The sequence below is a fragment of the Colletotrichum higginsianum genome, chromosome 1, assembly GCF_001672515.1.
Source record: "Colletotrichum higginsianum IMI 349063 chromosome 1, whole genome shotgun sequence".
Taxonomy (NCBI): domain Eukaryota; kingdom Fungi; phylum Ascomycota; class Sordariomycetes; order Glomerellales; family Glomerellaceae; genus Colletotrichum; species Colletotrichum higginsianum.
In genome coordinates, this window is record NC_030954.1 from 2,539,015 (window position 1) to 2,559,485 (window position 20,471).

The 20,471-nt window shown below is 54.4% G+C and overlaps 2 protein-coding genes across 2 annotated transcripts; one reads left to right on the plus strand and one right to left on the minus strand.

The window, feature by feature from the left end:
* Positions 1 to 7,629: 7,629 nt before the first annotated feature.
* On the minus strand, positions 7,630 to 11,854 carry CH63R_00779 (C2 domain containing protein; the record flags this gene model as incomplete). Its single annotated transcript, XM_018295754.1, has 3 exons — positions 7,630 to 8,559; positions 8,610 to 9,194; positions 9,248 to 11,854. 3 exons carry the CDS (start codon positions 11,852 to 11,854, stop codon positions 7,630 to 7,632), a joined length of 4,122 nt encoding a protein of 1,373 aa, XP_018164116.1.
* A 4,034-nt stretch (positions 11,855 to 15,888) lies between these two features.
* CH63R_00780 (PH domain-containing protein) lies at positions 15,889 to 19,539 on the plus strand (the record flags this gene model as incomplete). The annotated part of the gene is made up of 5 exons (XM_018295755.1): positions 15,889 to 16,176; positions 16,261 to 16,644; positions 16,699 to 16,765; positions 16,819 to 18,190; positions 18,243 to 19,539. The coding sequence occupies 5 exons, from the start codon at positions 15,889 to 15,891 to the stop codon at positions 19,537 to 19,539; spliced, it is 3,408 nt and encodes a 1,135-aa protein (XP_018164117.1).
* Positions 19,540 to 20,471: the final 932 nt, after the last annotated feature.

Here is a 20,471-nt window from a genome sequence, read left to right on the forward strand (position 1 = left end):
ATACGAATGGTGATCGGTCGAGGTTTTTCCCCAACGTACACAAGCGTCAACATCCGGAAAGGGGTTGTTGGTGGACTCATGTGTGCTTGCCCCAAGCGACTAGCAATTTCGCAGGCCAGCATTGGCTCGACTTCATGCTTGCCCCCTCCCCAAGCCTGGGTTCCTTTCGTGATGCGATTTTGCGGTAGGATGAAGTATCGCAAAGTACATGTCTAACAACTCCAGAGCAAGCGATACGTACACGCGCATCCCTTGGCCTTTCTCTCCTCTTCCTCCTTCTCCTAACAGCCTCCTATCCCATCAGCTCTTCGCTCTTAACTTTGCCCAGGCTCTCTGTATGTCGTTCCGTGCTCTTCCCCTTTTCAGTCTTCACCGAAGAAGGCTGGCCGCAACCCTGCGATGTGTGCTCTGTAACCATCTCTCCACTCACCCATACTCCCTTTTCTCGTCTCCCGCCGCCCCCTACCGTCGGGAATGAGATGGGGGCTAAGCTATCCGTATCTAGCATCAACGTCGGGTGGAACGAGTCTACGCCCCGTCCAGCGATTCTGCCGCCTGGGCCTGGCGCATTTTGGGCAAGTCGACCGTTGCCGCCACTGGCTAAACCGGCTAGCCTAATATTCTTCGTTTCCAGACCTGCCTCCATCCCCCCCCCGGTCGCCTCTTTTGACTAGGTAGTTGGGCGTCGGCGATGCCCAGGTATCAACCACACCTAAAGCTTGGGGACTGGACTGAGTAAAAGTATCCAGACCGCAGGGGAGAGGTGCACCAACAACAGCAGACGGGGTTGGGAGATGCCACAAGGTAAGGTACAGGTACTCGTCCAACCCGGTGTGTCAGCACGTTCTGGTGTGAGAGGGGAGGGGTCGTTGGGCACTTGCAACAGTGCTCTCAAGACGGCCTAGCATTGGGTGTCGGATGGGTTAGAGCCGTTTTCTCTCACATCTAATGTGGGGGGAAACCAACGCATTTTCACTGTGGAGCTAGCTACCTGACTTTACCCCCCCTTGCCTATCAATTCTCTTTGCCAAACTTGCGCTCGGGGGTTGACGGAACTAGGGGTCCTCGGAACTGAGCAGTCAAAACCTTTCATACTTCTTCTGCCCGCCGCCTCCGTTCTCGTTGTCTCTTCTCATATTGCCACCCTCTCAAGGCCCGTTTAGAATACACAGGGCGGCGTCGGCGATTGGTAGCGAAAATGTCTCCGTATCGAAATGTAATGTAGTATTCTCATCTGGTTGACGGCGGGAGGCTCCTGGCCGCCCCCATCCACCATCCACCACTCCAGCAGCGCTGCAGCGTTGCGTTGCATCCCTCCCTCTCTTGTCTCCACACAATGCACCGCTCGCCCCTCGCCGCTTCTGTGTCGCTGTCGCTGCGCCGCCGTGCCGTCGTGTCAATGTTCAAATCATCCCAACGGTAACAACGACGCCTCAGTCAAGGCACGTCTCCGCGGCCCGCTTCGGATCCAGCGTTGAGTCAAAAACCAGCATGGGATAGCAACGAGCCCACAGTTACGGTGGCAGTCTAACTCAGGAGCCCCGAAGTCCAGACAGGTCCTGGGCTGGGGCTGTCACATGGCGTATCAGGGACTAACCGTGTTCTGCCCGCTCCTTATTGAATGGTTTACAGTCATCGGAAACCGGTTCCAGATCTGGCACCTGACATCGAGGCCGAGACCATAGAAGATGCAGACTTGATAAGAGGTTTGAGGACGAATATCCAAGGAAACGGAAAGGCACCCTGTTGTCATCCTGCCGCGTACCTCATCATCCATTTGGCCGGCCAGGAACACAACATGTGATGGACGAATGGGTGGGTGTACGTACACTACACAAAGCAGTGGCTGGCTGGCTGGCTGGCGTATGGGAACTGCCAACCCCAACCAGCGGGACTGAGATGAAGCCGCACAGTAGGTAGAAGAAGGGGTCCCTGTCGTCCCATCCATCCTCCATTCCCTCTCCGATCTCGTCCTCGCCCCCTTCTGCCCCTCGTGTTACCTACCCATTCGCACCCACAGTGCTCTGTACCTAGGTAGGTAGGGGATTGATGTATCCGTACTTTAATTCGCAATCGGTGAGGACGATGCATCCAGACAAACGAGCACTCGGTAAGTGGCTGCCGGCCTCCGCCCGGTGTTTTGCTCCGGTATGGAACCTACGACTTATGATGTATTGTAATGCTGACAACATTCAGGGTATCAACCACACCTCCATTTTAGTCCTCTAACTTTCTAATCAAGCCCCCTGCGTCGCCTCTGAACGGCACCGTCAGACGTAAGCCAGCACCTTCCGGTCTTCAGGGTCACACCCCAAGGTTGCCGCTTGCCAAAAATGACCGTCTGGAAAATCATCCAAACATCATCGCAAAACGGGTGCCTTCATCATCCGTTTCAGGCACTCGCGTCACTCATCCTTTCATTAGATAGTACCGTATCGCCGGGCTGGCCTTCTGACAGATCGCCCTCTCAGACCCTAGGCTTCCAACCCACCCATGCTGCCTATGTGCTGTTCCTCCCTGTCACCCCGCGTGGCTGTCCGTACTTTCCCCATAAACGGGCTCACAGGACGGTCGGCCGTTCGATCCATTCAGCCGTCTTCAGAAATGCAAGACAACCCAGGCTTGGTTTCAGCTACTATACAGAGTACCGGTACCTACCACTTACCGAAGCTCTTTCTGACAGACGATCTGTTGCTTCTTTGCTCCCGACTAATCTAAGCAGTGATTTTGGGTACATGCCGCCTGCCGAGAGCCCCAAGCCATCGACGTCACTGAGGCTCAGGAGGCCGCTAATCTGGTCCTACCTCAAGCCACACCGTCGTGCCTCAACAGCGGTCAGTTGACTCGACTTCGGCTACTCACCTGGGATCTGCACTGGCTTGGCCGAACCCCCTCTCCTGGACTTGGACTGGCTGGGAATGTCTACTCTTCGGCGATCGCCCGAACCACACACACAAAACACACACACCCTCAAGCTCCAGAAAGAAGCTCGAGTTCTATCAGTACAGTCTGGAACTTCACCGACCATCCCATCACTACCGCCTACCCGCCCTGCTACCCGCCAGTTCCTGAGAAGTGGATGAAAAGAGACTCCCTGCCACCGTGCACACTCACCAGATTGACTTTCTCGGCGTAAAGTCATCATCGGGGACTGCTACAGGAGCCAATGCCAGTTCACAAGTGCTACGTACACCGCGACTTGATAGGGATATTTGGCAGCAGCTGCGATGCTTTTTAGTCGTTGCCTGAAGCCCCGCCTGCCTTAGTCTTCTGCATATCTCGCCATTGATACAGCACAAGCGCTAATCGCCAGCTGTCACATCTTCTCGTCGTCAGACAACGAATCGGTGTTGCGCCGAGCAGTGTGTCTGTCGGCCGCAACACCAGGCCGACCACCAACATGTACGTGCCCAGGCTGGCCACGAGCAGTAGACACCCTGCTTGCATCGATTAAGAGGGGAAGTCTGAGAACAGTTCACTACAAGTCCACTGCCAGCATAGCCAGACTTCGGCGTCGTTCAGAATTGGACAACGTCAGGCTGTGCTTTATGGTTTCGTCAGCCCAGTGTGTCTCTCAAGCGGTCGGTTGCCCCGACAGAGAAGAAAGACGTCCCACACCGTAACAGCGGTTACTAGGTGTCTCCTTGGGAATTTGGTCCGAAGGCCACTCGGGCCACACCGGAAGCCCCAAGAAGCAATGCTCAAGAACTCTGCATCGCCTTCGCCCTGCGTGGCAGCTGGAAGTGCGGATTGCGGTTACACGACCCCCGGGCTTTTGGACTGTCTAGCGTATCACGTCCCGAGTTGCCACGGAGGACCCTGCAGCGATGGTTGACTCGTATCAGCTCTGGCGAACAAGGCCCCAATTTAATAGCTCGCGAGTCGCGAATCTCAAGGGTGCCGTCATCTCCGCGCGCCAACCGTCCGCCCGCCCGCCAAGCCGCGATCACAGCCGGCTTTAGCATTGTTCTCGACAGAAACTCTCTTCCGAGGCGGCCTCAAGCCACACACAAGTCCCTGACACTTGATCCAAAAAGGGAGCGAGTGGGAACCCACGACGAGACGGTGCTAGACAATCGTGAGCGCCCACTCCGTCAGCCACGAAACGGGACCATTCTTACATCATCTACTCTTCCCATCACGCTGGGAGTTTGACAGACTTTTCTTCTGGACAACTGAGGCGTTCGTCTCCCTCCCTCCATCTCGTCTCGTTGAGTGAAGTGAAAGCCTGTAAGGACGAAGGCGGCTATATCCGGGACGGAGATCGCGGTTGAGGCAAACCTGCACTTGTCAGGCGTCGTTTGCATGCCGGTCACCGCTCCAGACCTACGTTTGATGTCGACAGCAGGTCGCAATACCTGGCTTCCCATCGAGTGGGTGTTTACTGGTCAGAAGTAATATGTTACAGGACTTGCCACACACAGCCTTCCGAATGACCTGCTCGTCACCCTTGTCGTTCCCGGTTACCTTGGAAAGGTCACGGTTCCGTTGGTTCAGCCATTGAGCTTGGCGCTGGAGAAGAGGCTATTTGGAGCAATGCCACGCTGTCAAGCCCCTGTTACTGCAATGGTGGACCAGTCATCACCAGCGACGCAGCGAAACGTCAAGCAAGGCAGGCCACGTTAGGATTCGAGCTTGCACCGTGACCACTCTACCTTCTCGGTAATCTGTAGCGGTCTTTGTTTTCTTTGGACTCAGATGCTAGATCTGCCTCTCCGATCCGACGGTATCGCGCCGCAGACAGTCTGAGGAGCACCGAGGTACGCAGCTCACGTGGATGCTCGGGTTTCAGGATGGGTAGTGCGATGCAGCGTTGGGCCTGCTTTGCCAATTGGGAGTCTCCCTCCTCATGACGGCTATCAAGCGAAAAAACAGCTCGACATTGCTGTCCGAGTCAAGCTCATGCCGATCGGAAGACGGGCTGCGAGCCTCACCCGCCAATGGAGGGAACACAGCTGGGGAAAGGGTCCACGGCAGCCGGGGTGCCTATAATTTCCGTCTGGTATTACGGACGCTCGTCCGTTTCTTCAGTTCTCTGTCCTGAGACGACCTCATTTTCTCCCGTACCTCAGGCCCCAAGCAGCACTTAGGCAACGTAGCTTCAACCTTCCACATGAGCTTCGCGTTACCGCCCAAAGGCCCAAGCATAGGGGATAATCCCAGAAGCAGAATTCAATTCCACTCCACCTGCCAACCCAGCGACCACGCGGTGGTTTCAATGCAAACGACACGCAACCGCGGCAAATCACGATCTTGCTGCACGCGACGTCATCGATGGATGAGCTCAGGACCGTCATGACACAGGAAGCTTCCACACGGGCTCGGAAAAAACATGTCTCTAACATGACAAGGTCTCTTGCCTACTTTGACTTCCAGACCTGACCAGGCGGACCCCAACCTCCCCAGGATCATGCTAGCCTGGACAACCCAGGCAGACCTCTCTGTCTGCAGTGGTTTGAATGGTTTACGCCCACCTTCGACGTTGCCGGACCCCGCGCCGAAGTATGAAGACGACGATCGCAATATCCTTCTGTCGGCTTGGTCTTTTTGAGTTGGTGACGTGTATGCTCTCTTCACATGCGCGCACGCGACCATCGTTCGGTTGAGAGATCGCGATGCCCTCACTTGACGAGAGACTGGACCTTGGAACTCGTAAGCTTTTCCGGGTTCCCTTCTCCCACATCGGGACCAAGCCCAGGGGATCTGGTGAGTGTCCTGGATACCGGCCAGCTTCATGGCCTTTGGTACATGGGCCATGGATTGCGCCGTCACTCACAGACGCTCTCAACCGTTTATCGACCCCGTCGACGGCCGCACTGTGGAGTCCTTCGTGGCATGTGCTCCGGCCCGACCCCATACTTCCTCCGCGCAGGCGGGAAGCGTTTGCGACGGTAGCCATCCCCGCCTGTCACTCCTGTGGTCATGCCGCTGCGACGGTCTCGGCTCAGGCTGTGTGCGGCCCTGAGGCGAAGAGAGGGGCTCGCGAGTACGGGCATCAACGCTGCGTGCCTATGATGTATGCTGGAAGACTCTGACGTCTGCGATGCTTCGCAAAAGTTTGGCTGCGCTGGGCATGTCTGCCCTATAGGGCGGAGGGATGGTTCCAGCCCGATGCATTTTGAATCGAATGTCGGCTCGACGTCAAGCCGCGTCAATCGCAAGACATCTGGCAAGATATCGACGCCGATGTCCTTGTCCTGTTTCCTGCCTCATCGAGACATTTCGAGAGATGCCATTAGGTCTAGTTTGGGGAGCGCATATCAAGGATAGTGCATAACGGAACCCGCCTGGGGACGACAGCAAAGCCGAGGATTCCATGCCACGCAGTATGACTTGCTGGCCGGGGTCGACGAGTTGCCGTCGCCAGAAACGTTACTGGGGAAGTGCGATTGAAACATCTCGTGAGGGCTGCCCGCAGCGAGCTGGCCAGCCATGGTCGAAAAAGTAGATAATACGGTGGGCCGGGTGGTTCGACTCTGCACTTTCCGCCATTGGGGACGAGGGTCAGGATCCCGGTTTTCCCTTTCTGCCTGTTCTCGGAGACAAGGTTCGGACTTGCAGGCCACTAGCAGGCCTTGACTGCTCCTTTGACGTGTGAAGGTCCTGTTTGTGAGCGAGGTTATCCAAGGGAGGCAGATACTGTGTCTATGAAGTGAGTGAGGGTCAGGATGAGAGGTTATCTGCTGCTAACAACCCCCCATTCCCCTCTTTTCCTCTTGGCTCTCAGGAAACACATGCTTGCCGACGTCATGCGACAGGAGAGCTTGTCTTCGAGCCTCTTCATTGATGGGCCCGGCTCTGGCTGGTCCTGGGTCTGTAGGTTCGAAGGGGGCGGGGGCAGTTGAGCTTGTGTTTGGACTTTGATAATAGGTCCGGCGTTACCAGTGTCTTATTACGTGAGAACCCATGCCGTCTGAGAGCCCTGCTGCCAGCAGAACACGGCGGCGTCGTCAAGCAAGATATCACCGGCGAAGACGACCAGAGTCGAGGAAAGAAAGTACGTAATTATGTGTTTCCTCACCCAGACACCCACCAACCCGTCCCGCCTCGTCACCAGCCGTCGACTGCAATCTATCAGAAGAGTTAAGATCAAGCCAGACCCTCCCCCTCCAACCTCCTTTCTTTCGTAGGAAACATGTCAGAAAACCAAACCACCCACGCAAGCTCATTGTCTCTCTCCCTCTCGCCCTCCTCTCTTCCCAAAGATGACACTAATCCAAAGGCGCCGGCGAGGTAAGGCAGTAAAGTAGCGAAAGGGGAGGGGGTATATACATGTTGCCCGTGATGCCGTCAAAAAACCGCTACCAGATTTGCTCGTTTGTGTTGCTGTGTGCTTGTGTAAAAAGGCCGTGGGTGGTTGCGTATGTCGTGCTCGTTCCAACCCTTTCGTTGTCGTTGTTGCTTTCTTCTCTCTCTCTCCCAAAACTTGGTATCGATATGGTTCTTCCCTTCTCCCCTCCCCTGACTGTACTATAAGAACACCGAACACACGGAAAAAGAAATTGAAGGAAGAAGAAAACGGGGGTGTAAAAAGAAGAAAAGGAAAAGGAAAAGTCGAGGGCCAACGCTTCGCTAAGCCCGCCCTGCTTTGTCGTGCCGCCACTCACCCCACGCGCCACCCATCACATCTCACCGCCTGGGCAAGTTGTTAGCCCGGTACGCAGACGCGCCCCCCGTGTTCCACCCCTGGTTGACGCTGTTTTTGACAATGAGTGCTGCAGCTGCGGCAGCGGCCTGCCGCTCCTTTTGACGGTGTCTCTCTCGGAGGTAGTTGGCCGCCTCGGGCCTCATGCGGAGGATACGGAGGATCATATCATCGCTAGGATCCGCCTGCGCCTCTTTGCGCTTCTCCTCCTTGGCCTTCCTCATCGTGCCCAGGTTCCGGCTCATCATGATGCTTTTGCCGCGTCGGATAGTGCCCATGCTGGCAAAAGCACCCGGCCCGCCGCTAAAGGTCGGACCAAAGGTGGCGGGGGCCGAGAGACGGTTTTCGTGCTTCTCCTGAAGCAGCATCTGGGTCGCGCGCTGGGCGTTGGCAGCTGCCATGCGCTCCGATTCCCGGATTAAGTTGTCCGTCTGCTCAAAATAGAAGAAGTTCAGAGCTGCCAGCTCATGCCACTTGGGAGACTTCAGAACGTCTTGTGGCACACCCAACTGCACCCCAGCGTCGTCCTTGGCGTTGAAGAACTCGAAGAGCAAGTTCAACCATTGGTAGACAATATCGAGCTCCTTTTGGGACAGGGGCCTTTGCGAAGATGGTTTCTCGGACAGGGGCGGCACCAACAGGCTCTCAATCGCCTGGAGGACCTCCTTCCACAAACGTGTCATTACTGCTAGCATCGTGGCGTCTGTCAGAGTTTGCTTCATAATGGCGAAATTCTGATCAAAGTAGTGGAATAGCGGCTGCAGTGCCCCTTCGATGTCGCTCGCAGTCGTGACAATGGGCATCGTAGAAGCTCTTTTCTTCCACAGGCCGGCCACTTGAGAACCTATGCCACCACTCCTGACTAAGGTTCGCAGGGTTTCGTGAGAAATCGTAGCGCTGATCTGAGCCCGGAGCTGAGACGAGGGTCAGCATATCGTTCATCTACTAGTAATTGGCAACGTACCTTATCCGTAATCTTGCGGACCATGTCTCTCTCTGTTCTCTTCAGGTGTCGGAACGCCTTCCCGAAGTAGAACTGAATGTCGTCTCGCTCACCTTCCATGCTCACGCGCAGCAAAAGTCTACCCTGCGTATCCAAGTCGAGCCAGTATTCTCGGGGCAAATAGTCACTAAAGTGAATGGGATCAACCTTGAGCGATGTACGGCCGACAAAGTCATGATCGCCAAAGGTGTCGTAGTCCCAAATGGTGGCGATGATGTTGAGGGGGCTCGAGACTGTTATGTCGACGGACTCGTCCCAGCGGGGGTTCAGGTTCCTATACACAATGCGTGTCTTGTAAAGACGCTTTTGATATTCATCACCTAGAACCACATAAGGGTCGCTGAAACCACCAGGATCGCAGGCTTTCAGATCTTCGGCCTCCACAACCTTGATCGTGAAAACATACTTGTTAGGTCGTCTGGGTTGCTGCTTCCCGACGCCTTCGGCTTTTCGCAAAACCTCAGCACACGCATCGACGTTCATGGCCTTCTCTAATTTGTCGAGTTCCTGCATGGCATGCTCGATATTGTTGAGCTTGACAAAGGACTGCGAGGTGTGTCAGGAAATAAATGTCGAGTAAGAGGGGAGCAGATACATACTTCAGGATAGAACTGGAAGGGCTCGGGGGCATCCTTCGTGTTCCAAGCGTCCCGGGCATATTGAGCGTACTGCATGAACTTTTCTTGAGTCGTCTTGTTCGCGGCAACCTCTTGCGCCGTGGGCCGATCCATTTCCTTTGCAAAACGCTTTTCGAGCTCTTCGCAGTACTGTCCGATACCAGCTGCGTAGGAACGTGCCAGGGCCGTCATGAATCTAGCGTGGTGAACGTCACTGTCCCACTCTAGCTGATATACCTGCTCCATGGTCTGGTGGAACATCAAGAATATATCGATGACGGAGGTGCTGTGTCGTTCGGCATCCGTAGGTATCTTGTTGGGGTCATCAGTACGAACTTGGAATGAATCTTGACTGATGGCGCCATCGACCACTTCCACCATGACGTTCTCAGCGTTGCGAACCCATCGCCAAACAAAGTCAACAAGCAGCTCCTCGATCTGAAACTCGAAAGGCTTGTCGGGCAACGCGGCATGGTGCGTACACCGCATTTCGACCAACTCTTTGTAAAGGTCAAAGCCGTCCTGCATGTTGATTTCCATTTCCTTCTCCTTAGCGACCGCAATCGTCCGCTCAATGATGTGCTGGGCGTCCCGTTCGTAGCTGGGAAACATGACCTCTACTAGAATCTGCCAGAGCTTGACACCCATGACCTCGGGAAGGTTTTTATAGCGCTTCTGGATCTTGTTCGAAAGCTTGGTGACGGCTCGTCCGAGCTCGACGACGTGGGTGAATTCCCATTCTGCGGCATGGTTAGGAAGTTTTTCGTGCACAAAGGCATTGTAGGCGTCGGTCGCAGCACGTCTCAAACCCTCAGTGAGATGTGCAGCGAACTCCTGAACCTGCTCGGGCTTGGCGGAAAATGCAGGGTCTGATTGGATATGCTCCTCCAAAAGAGTCATGACCGACCCGATGTTTGGCGGTTTGGGGCCGTAGCAGTTGAGCATCAGATTGTAAAGATCTCGTAGCAAGGCATCGTAAAGACTCTGCAGGGTCTGCTTGTATACAGCAAAGTCGTGAACTGTCCAGCGGCTTTGATCGATCTCGAGCAGACCAACATTGTATTGGTACAGGTGTGGCGCTTTCTTCCTCTCCGCCTCCGAGGACTTTGCGGTGTCCAGAGCCACTACGAGATCATCGGCCAAGATCTCACCGTCAAGAAACTTCTTGGCAGCCACCTCAATGAAGGCAATAAGTCTCGAGAACTGAGGCAGACGCCAGTAGACGCTCAGCTCCATGAGTAGATCCTTGGACTGTTGCGAGAGCGGCTCGTAATCGGCCGCCGGATCCGCATGTAGCTGATCATATGTCATGCAATCCTTCAGGATAGCCTTGTAAAAAGCTCTTGCATCGTTGGGGATAAATGTATAAACAGCTTCGTCGAGGGGCTGACTCGATTCATCGAGAGATAAAGAACCGAAATTGATGGAACTATCAAAGTTCAGAATGGAACCGTCTGGACTCGAGATTGCTTTGCTGATTTCGGAATACGACTGCTCTTCCCCAAAGAATGTGGATTGAGGGCGGCCTGGAAGCGGCTTATCCGATCCGGCCGTCGACGTTTTGGCCAGCTCCGGTTTGACAGTCAATATGTCGAGGATGATTTGAGAAAGATGTGGGGCCTCGGCCCTCTTCCACTCTTGAAAGGCGTCCTCGAGGTCGAAATCCTGGCTCCTCAAAGCGCCAGGGGCGTCCGAGGCTAGCCTTTGTTGGTAGTTCTTCATGTCCTTGATGGCATTTTCTTCGGTCCAGATTTGACGGTTGGCCTCGAGATCAGCCTGCACCTCGGAGTTGGACCGACCGAATATGCGTGCCACGGTTAGAACCAGCGGCATGTCCTTCACATCGTAGCTCAGGGGAACGACGACCTCAATGTAATTACCTCCATCCCCAGCAGAATCCAGGGACAGGTTCTGGTCCCTAGTGAGTAGCTTGTTCTCCAACGTGTGCAGCCGGCTCATCAGCTCAGGCCTGTCTCTGTCGTGCCCCTGATCTCGCAGAGTCTGCGCCACTAGCCTGATGAACATAGCCATATGTCTGTCGGCCGTTTCCTTCCATGAATCATCCGTCGCTGATGTCAGCTGGGCGTTCTTCTGGTTGGCCTTTGTGGCAGACGAGTAAAACATGAGGACGTAAGGCTCCAGCTTGCGATCCTTCTCGACCGACTTTTGGAAATTTTTATCTGTGAATGCCGTGTATGCCTCGGCAAAGCTTCGCTTGAGAGCCGAATCGTTGAAGCCTTGCATGGGCTCCTTGCCAGTCAGGACGTTCTTGAGTCTCTTTTCCAGTGGCTTCTGGAAGCCATGGGGCAGCTTGATGCTGTTGGAGCCCGAGGATACAAATTGGCCGACCAATTCGGTGACGCTGGTGTGCGATCTCTGGGCGGGCTTCGGCGCGGCAACATACTGCTTTCGCTTTTGTCTCGGCTGGAGGAGATAGTTGAGGTAGGCGACACGCAGGGCAAAGGTATAAGCATCGTCGTGGCTGACGACAGTGATGTTGCCCCTGGATGCTCCTCGTGGTCTCATACTAGTCCGGTTGCTGTTCAGGCGACGGCCCGGCATCCACGAGCTTCTAGACGCGGACGACATGGTCGCTGATTGTAACGGGTCCGGGTATACGTGGGGTCGAAGATCGGACGTGAACGATAACGGGGCTTAGATTATCGGAGAGCTGTCATTCTCGTACCAGCGCAGAATGGCCAGCTTTGTAGTTCGCAGTATATCGGCGGTCACCTTTTTGAAAAAGATGACGGGTCAGGCGGTCGGTGATGGAGGTCTCTCAGCGTGGCAGCGAAGAAAGCTGGCGGGTCGGTTGTCGGGCGTTCGGTGCTTTGAGGAGGTGAAGGTTGACGTGAACGCGGCTGCGGGCGTGGACGATGGTGTTGTTCGGTCAAGCAGCCGCTTGGGGACCCTCAGAAGGTTTGGGGGTTGATGTTTGGCCCAGCAGGTGACACACGTCATTGGCAGAAAGGAGATGCGGTGACTGCCGGGACCCCATGTAGTTTTCAGGAAAAGGTGGCACGGTGGTACCTGCGGCCCTGCGCGGCGCTAAGAGGCCCCAGTCAAAGTACAGACTGTTCCTGTACGGATAAGGACTCTGGAAGGGCTTGTGGGCTATCATACATAGGTAGGTAGAGACAAGAGGGTACGTATTGGGTATCGATGGTGCCTGACGTGGGATTTGCGGACGGGGCTGGACCACTGGTCACTGCACTTCTGGCCTGACGATACGACAGCTCAGCCAACCTTAGGGGGCTCTGGCAGGCGGACAGATATCAAGAAGTGCTATGTGATGTCCACAGCCTGCTGCTTGGGTTGAGTGCATTCTGTGCCTGTGCAGGGTGCGTGACAGTAGCCGTGGGTTGTGGTGTAACAAAGCCTAAAGGAAAATAAAAGCATCATCACCGTGGCCTGTCATGAGATTCCAGACGAAGGGGGGAAATTGCCTGGGGCTCCAGCGCCATTCGTTGATTGACTTGGTCTCGACGCCTTTTCCACCTAGATCTGTTGAATAGCAAACCGCCCATATGAGTCCCTCTCTCCATGTCTAGAATACGACAAAGACCTTGACAGGGTTTTTTTTCTTTCTTTTCATTTTTACAAACCGCTTGCTTGGCTTGAGCACTCGCTTCTCAGACTCGCCAATAAGTATTAGAGGTCAGTCAAGGTCACAACCAAAGGCACACGCGACCAAGGGAGATAACGGCATCACAGAGCTCATGTTTTGTGCCATTGAATGTTTATTGGTGTGACTGTTTGGATCCGGCCCTTTTCCCCCTTTCAATTTTCCTTCATTCTCCACTACCTCCCCCAACCGAAGAAGCCCAAGAACATCTCCGTGGCCTCCATGCCAACGAATCAGTGGTTCGTCCGGACCAGAGATGGAGCGGACTGAACGCGCATGTCCGGCCCGTCATGCGCAGCTCCTCATTTCCCTGTCCTTATCACACTCTGTATCTGCTACTTGGCAGGTACTACTTAGGTACATTCTTTCGGTCAGTAACTTATAAATGCCTTGTTCCCCGTAACCGTTGGTGCTAGGGTTGAATGATACTATTCCAAGCTAAGATGAGCAGATCAACGACGCGTTTCGGCGAAGGAGTAACAGATTGCTCCTAAGCTGCCACAACACAGACTGCAAGTAATGAGAGCAAACGCCCATGAGCCAACATTTTCTGTACCATGTCATCCGTCCTAATCTTGGCCCGAGGGATGTTCCTTGTCTGCCGCTAGGAAACGGGCGGTTGATCGCATGGTCCATTGTTTATCTCTCACATGGTTGAGTCCGCCGGGTGCGTGAGCCGTAATAAACTAGTAGAATATCGCCCAATGCAACGCCTAGAGAGAAGAGAGAAAAAGGTTACGTTGTAAAGAGAAGAATTTGGTCGCTGCTGGCCAGTCACGAGTCGAGGGCTGCATTTACCGGCACTAAGAAAGAAAGGCCTACGAAGGCGAGAGAGCCAAAGGTAATGCTGGCAAGTCGAGAAACAACCGTCAAGGGACCCGTCCGTTGTCATGGCCGCATGACATAATATGAGCTTCGCGCTTGATGGCGGATGGCGGCCGCTGACTGCTGACATTTGCGCAGCCACGCAGCCATGCTCTTGCTCTTAGACTCTGAGGGGGACTCTGAAACGGTTCTATGGTCTCTTATTGTCCGAGAGTCGCGGGGGTCAATTGGAATCAGATTGTCCCAAGAGAAGCCAGCCAGAAACGCTTCCGAATGGCACAAAGGCTTATATTATAGTAAAGTCAAGTGACTGGACTGAATTAACAGACGCAAAGTCTCTTGTCGCCTGCATGTCTGTCGGATGATGCCCAATGTCCTGATCCCGGATCAGCGATTGACTTTGATAACGGTCTGACTTGACTGGGAAGCCCCTCACCAAACCCCCTCCTACTGAACCCCTACCCCCCATTCTTGATGCAATGCTGAGGCATGTTTTGCTGGAAGCTTGCAGCTTGTTGTATGTCGACATGTCGGGCTGGTGATTTGCGACTCTCTGGTTTTTGGAGTTTCTAGACCAGACAGGCTCAAATCAAATGGTTAGTTGCCGCGCTCGAGAGACGAGGTCGCATCTCCAAGGCGTAAGATACGGCCGAACACCCTCACGAGTCAGTACTTGAACAGGATGTCGCCTTGCTGGCTGCGATTCCCCAAATCAAGAGGGGCAAAGACCACGGGGTGGAGAGTGCGGAGGTAGCGCTGTTCAAACACGTTGCGCATCCAGTAAGCGTCTGCGCTTGTCGACGTAGAAACCAGCGACGGCGGCCGGCGGTGGTAGTGGTGATGGTGGTGTGGTGATCCCATGCGCTTTGGTCAACTGTCGAGAGACAGTGGGTTGCTGACCCCACCCGAAGATCGCTAAAGACGTGAGATCAGAAAGAGGCCGCCGTGCTAAGGGTCCTGGATGCCGTTCAATTCCCCAAATCGAAGGCACATGAAACTGAAAGTGAAAAAATAGGGGGGGGGGGGGGGGGCCTGATGTTGGTGCTGGTAGGAGCAAGCTGGGACTTCGCGAGGGCTCAGCTTACTTTATCCACGTGCCTGTACGCATGTAATACGTGCGTGCTATGGCCGACACGGTGGTGAATGCCTGCCTGCCACTCTCGCCTTCAATGATGCAGGATCACTGCACTCTGCAGGAGAGAGAGGCCGGGTGGATATGATGCCAGCCGACAAGGGTCGGGATAAAATGTAAATCGGCGCCAATCTCGTCTTTGCCAACCTTGAGCACCAAGTGGGCTTGATTCAACGTCAGAACGGGGAAGGTAACTTGAGGAGAGCCTCCCACATCGCCTACTCACAATGTACATGCAGTACCTAGTATCCGTACTCCAGGGCATGTCTCCGTTATTACAGCGCGTACCTTTCCGATTCAGACGAGGTGGCATGGTACCTGACCTTACCTACTTTTATTTTAGTACATCTCTACTCCAGACCAAGGAATGACAAGCCTAGCCCAGCCCAGCCAGGAAAGTCTGACCCGCATTTCTTTTGTACTTGTGACATTTTTCCGATAGTGAATAGCCGCGGCGGATGAAGTGCCCTGAACCTGATTGCGGGACTGGACGACGTCGACGACGGGAGGGAGCAGAAGCAGCAGCAGCAGCAGCAGCAGCAAGAACCGGCGACAACGGCAGGCCTCTGAGGCAGACGTGCCGCAACCCAGCAGGTGATGCATCCACCCTCCATCGAATATCGCAACCTTCAACCTTCGCATCTTCATGACTCTTTTATCCATTCCCCTTCCATCATTTCACAACTACCACCGCATTGCTGGCATTTTACCTCACATTCCATTTCCTCCCATCTGGAGAGCCGCAGCCGTCGCTATCGCGTCGCCCGCCTCAACCCCACTACTGCTACCCTCTTCGCTCAGGCCGTCGTCGCCTTCGGCAGCATCTCAAACCTGGCTGCGCGCAGTCTACAGTCTCGTATCGCCGACCCTGTGGGTGTGGCTTGACTTTGTCTTGCGTCGCCAAATGTCCACGATCCTGGCCAACTTGCGACCCCGCGCTGCGAAGCCCGACGACCATCTCAGAGGCGTCCCCTCTGCCTCACCTCCAACACATTCCACTTCCATGCGCCGTTAACCCCCCCCGGTGATCAATATTTCAACATGGGCATCGTTAGCAGCAAGCCCGATGATGGGTCCACGCTCTATCTTAGAGACCAGAATCGACGTGCGGTCTCCCACCCATCCCCTCGTCCCGGTCGCCTGTTCATGCATGCAGTCTCGTGGATTTCGCTCCAGCTAACCGTTCAACACACAGTATCCATATCCTCCCTCGTCATCTCGAACCCACGAAGGCGTTCGTCAATAAACATCGTTCCCAACTCTTTTCCTGCCACTAGAGTATCGGCTTCGCGCCCACTAGGCGACGGCAGCCCCATAGAATTTGTCCAGGTTCGTCAGCGCAAACAGACACCTTCTTGAACCCGTCCTCTTCCTTCCTTCTCGAGCGATATGTGCTGATCTTCGTTCTTGCAGGACACTGAAGTCGCTTCGAGCCCCGGTGGCATCCCGAGTTTCATACTAAAGCTCACCCACGACGACGAGCTAGTCTTTACCTTCACCTTTGTCATTCGCCAAGGACAGCAATTCGTCACCAATGGCACCACTGACACCGTCGCCACGGTCGATACCCAAATCAGTGGTTTGACCTACGTCTACGCCTCGACACAGCGCGAGGTAGAGAATCTCGTCACACGCGAGTTCCATGCGGACCCAAACCTACACAAGAACTCCAACGTCGAGTTAGTAGGCGACTTTGGGACGGGAGGCACTCCCTCCGTATCCTTCGAATGGACTTGGAAATGGAAGCCGCCAAAGAACATGGAGGATAGGGGCGGTGGATGGCGGAACTCTTGCAGCGTGTGTAACTCACCGGTCCGTTCCAGTAAAGAACATGTGCTCACATAATTGCAGTTCGTCGAGTACGACCCCCGCAATCACTGTTTGCATACCTTGGCCAGTTTCTCCTACTGGGTCTCGAGTAGGTTATTAACGTTTTACTTCGTTCGCTTTCTGCGGCTGACAATTAGATAGACCCGGCTTTGCCTCTTAGCCACCCCAACTCGCCGTCTCCCCCCTTCCTCTTGACCGCACCCCCCAAAATCCGAGTGCCCTCTTCTCAATCCGTCGATTCTCGAATCAGCAATGCTGAGTTAGACGAGCCCTTGTCGCCCTTACCAGGCAACTTCTCCTCTAGCACCATACTTCCTGTGCCACAAACACCGCAAGAACCGATCAAAGTGGATGTCGCGTGCCCCAAACCAACAGATGATGTCCTTGTGCCAGACGATGGCCCGGTCTTCCGAGCAACGATCAAGGCATTGGAACAAAAAACGGGCAACATGCGAACACAGATGAAGCGCGTGCTCAAGATGGCTAAGCAAGCTCACGAAGCTCAGGTGGAAGCCAACAAAAACTTCTCCGAATTCATCGATACCCTTCGCGAAGCCTCGTCAACAAACGCCAATGCCGTACAGCCAGCTATCGAACACTACTTTGACAAGATTGCCCGGGAGATCCTCTCATATGAGCGAACAAACACAGTCAATCTCAAGCGCATTGTGATCGACCCGCTGGACAAGTTCTACACGGTAGATATCAAACAGGCCGAATCGAAGAAACGAGACTTCGAGGAGGAGAGCAAGGATTATTATGCCTACGTTTCGAGGTATCTCGGCCAGCGTCACGACTCAGTCAAGGCTAAGAAGCTGGCCGAAAGCGACTCAAAGTACCAGACGAAGCGCCGCAACTTTGAGCTCAAGCGATTTGACTACTCAAGCTTCATGCAAGATTTGCATGGTGGTAGGAAGGAGCAGGAGGTGCTATCACACCTTACGAGGTACGCCGATGCTCAGACGAAGAGTTTCCTAGAGGCGGCAAAGAAGATCGACACTCTACTACCCCAGCTTGAGGCGCTCTCGAGCGAGGTGCAAGAGGCCGACAAGGAGTATCAATACCAGCGGCGTGAACGAGAAGAGAAGAGGAGACTACTCGAGAAGAGCAACCAGACGTACAACGAGCCGGATCCTGCGCCTGCACCAGGTACCAGCGCCGGTCAAGTCACGAGTTCAAACGGCAACGCAACCGTCTCCGACAGCGATTTAGGTCGCGCCGACAGCACAGGATCGCAACTGAAGATTGGGCTGTCGTCGGGCTCAAATCCTTCGGTGGCCATGGCATCTCCTGAGCTGTCCAGGTCGCCAGGCAGTCTTGGTAACTCTTCGGTTGGGAGTCCTGCCCAAGCGTCAAAATTCAAGGGCATCCGTGACTTGGAGGAAAAAGACTACGGACAGCTTTCCAGTGCCAGCAGCAGCGCCCAGCGTAAAGAGGGCTTGTTGTGGTCTCTGAGCAAGGCCGGCAGCAACCACGTCGACCCACGCAACCTGAACAAACAGGGTTGGCACAAGTATGTCTATTCAACCAGTCCCCAACATGGTTCCCACTCTGACGTGCAACAGATTCTGGATAGTCCTCGACCAAGGCAAGCTCTCGGAGTATAGTAACTGGAAACAGAGGTTGGATCTACACAACGACCCAATCGACCTGAGAATGGCTTCCGTGAGAGAGGCTCGCAATGCAGAACGGCGGTTCTGCTTCGAAGTCATTACGCCCCAGTTTAAGCGCGTCTACCAAGCTACATCTGAAGAGGACATGAACAGTTGGATCACGGCCATCAACAATGCACTACAGAGTGCAGTTGAGGGTCGCATCATGAGAGACAAATCTACTCCAAGCGACTCAGGCCACATCAAGAGAGACATCGGCTCGATTCTCACCGGCAAGAGCCCTTCCGTCGGACACAACAGCCATCATCACACGAATTCAAACAGCGCACCCGTCCGCCGAATCACTGTCGGTGCTCGGCCCAGCACGCATAGGTCTACCAGTTCGACTTACGACGAAAACCCCGACAAGTTGCTGCAACTACTTCGGGATAACGACCAAGGCAATTGCTGGTGCGCTGACTGCGGATCGGGCACAAAGGTCGAGTGGGTTTCGATCAACCTGGCCATCATTCTTTGCATCGAATGTAGCGGCATTCATCGCTCTCTTGGCACGCATATCAGCAAAGTGCGCTCTCTGACCTTGGACATCAACTCGTTCACCTCTGATATTGTCGAGCTTTTGCTTCTTGTTGGGAACAGGGTGTCTAACATGATATGGGAATCGAGGCTGGAACCCGGATTGAAGCCGACTCCTCAGGCAACGCGAGAGCAGCGGCTGAGATTTATCACAGCCAAGTATGTCGACAGGGCCTACGTTGAGCCGATCTCGGCGACGCTCTCACGTTACCCTACTCCTGAAGATACCCTGCTGGCGGCCATCAAGAAGAACGAGATCCAGCAGGTGATTTACGCACTAGCTTTGCGAGCCAGCCCCAACGTTACAGATAGATCTCGCGGAACGCACGCAGTCTTTTTGGCTCTTGCGGCTGCCGATCCTGCATCGCCTTCTCCCACTCCAGGGCAACCCCCTGAGACGGACAGAGCCGTGCCGTTCCCGGTGGCAGAGATGCTCCTTCAGAACGGGGCAGAAATACCGTCTACGATGCCGGCTTTCCCACTCAGTCGGAGCGCACAGCTGTACATTGAAGAGAAACGAGGACGGAATACAGGGTTCTCGAACGATGGTGTCGGATCATTACCCGGCAACCTTAGTCCAAACGAAAAGCTCCAGCGGGAGCGGGATGCGCGGCTACAAAAGAGAGTGAGCGCAGGAGGACGTCTGGCTAAGAGCCCGATTCCGGAAAGGTAGCGACCTACCTGTTTCGAGCGGCTAGGGCAGCTGAACTTGTGCCTCGCTGCTGCAATGCACGTGAGACGCAGTTCTTCTCTTGAAGTCCACTTATCAACAGATGACTACGACTTTGATTGTGACGGCGGATGAAAAACATTTTGGCACTAGCTGGAAGGCTGAGAGGAACAACTGGCGTACTTGACTGTGGTTACCAGCAGATGTATTAAGTGTCGAGGGTCTAGTGTTCCCCCGCGTGAAAGCCCAGGTACATTATGGATCACGAAGGGGGAGACGAGGCCACGTTCTCTCATGTAGCACGTGTACTCTTTCATGGCGGAAGTCGGCTGCGAACAGCTACATTGGAGTAGTCCTCGATTGGAAAAAGCAAGGAGGGTACGGGAGTAGAGACAGCTGTTGCGCGTGTGTTTGTCTGTATGTATGGATAGTAATAGTAATGAGATGATGAACACCAAGCAATAATGAATACGGACACTTTGTATGGATGTCATAACTTCGGTGTATTTGTCACATAAGCCGGGAGCGGCCAAGGATGCGCCAGAAGAAAAACAAGACACAGGGTCGGCGAGGTAAAGCCACGATATATGTGTGCGACAGTCGCTTGGCAGCAGGTGAGCCACCCACGTGGGCGTCGGCATACATGTAAACACGCTTCTGACTTTAGCGCCATGGCTTACAGCAAAGCTACACCATACCTTACGGTGAAGATAGCGAATGGAGCAGGGTACGAACTGGGTACGAGGTCACATGGCGGCCCCCAGCCCCATCTTCGCTCTCTATCAAAGATCCCCTTGGAGGGGCACGCTGCTTGTCGGGAGTGGCGCATGACCCTATGTCTCGGTTGGCGAGTCGGGGTGACAGCGAGAGCGTTCGCATAAGCTGGTTGCGTTCAACGGAAGCTATTAAAGACATGCGGAACGGAAGGGAGGGGA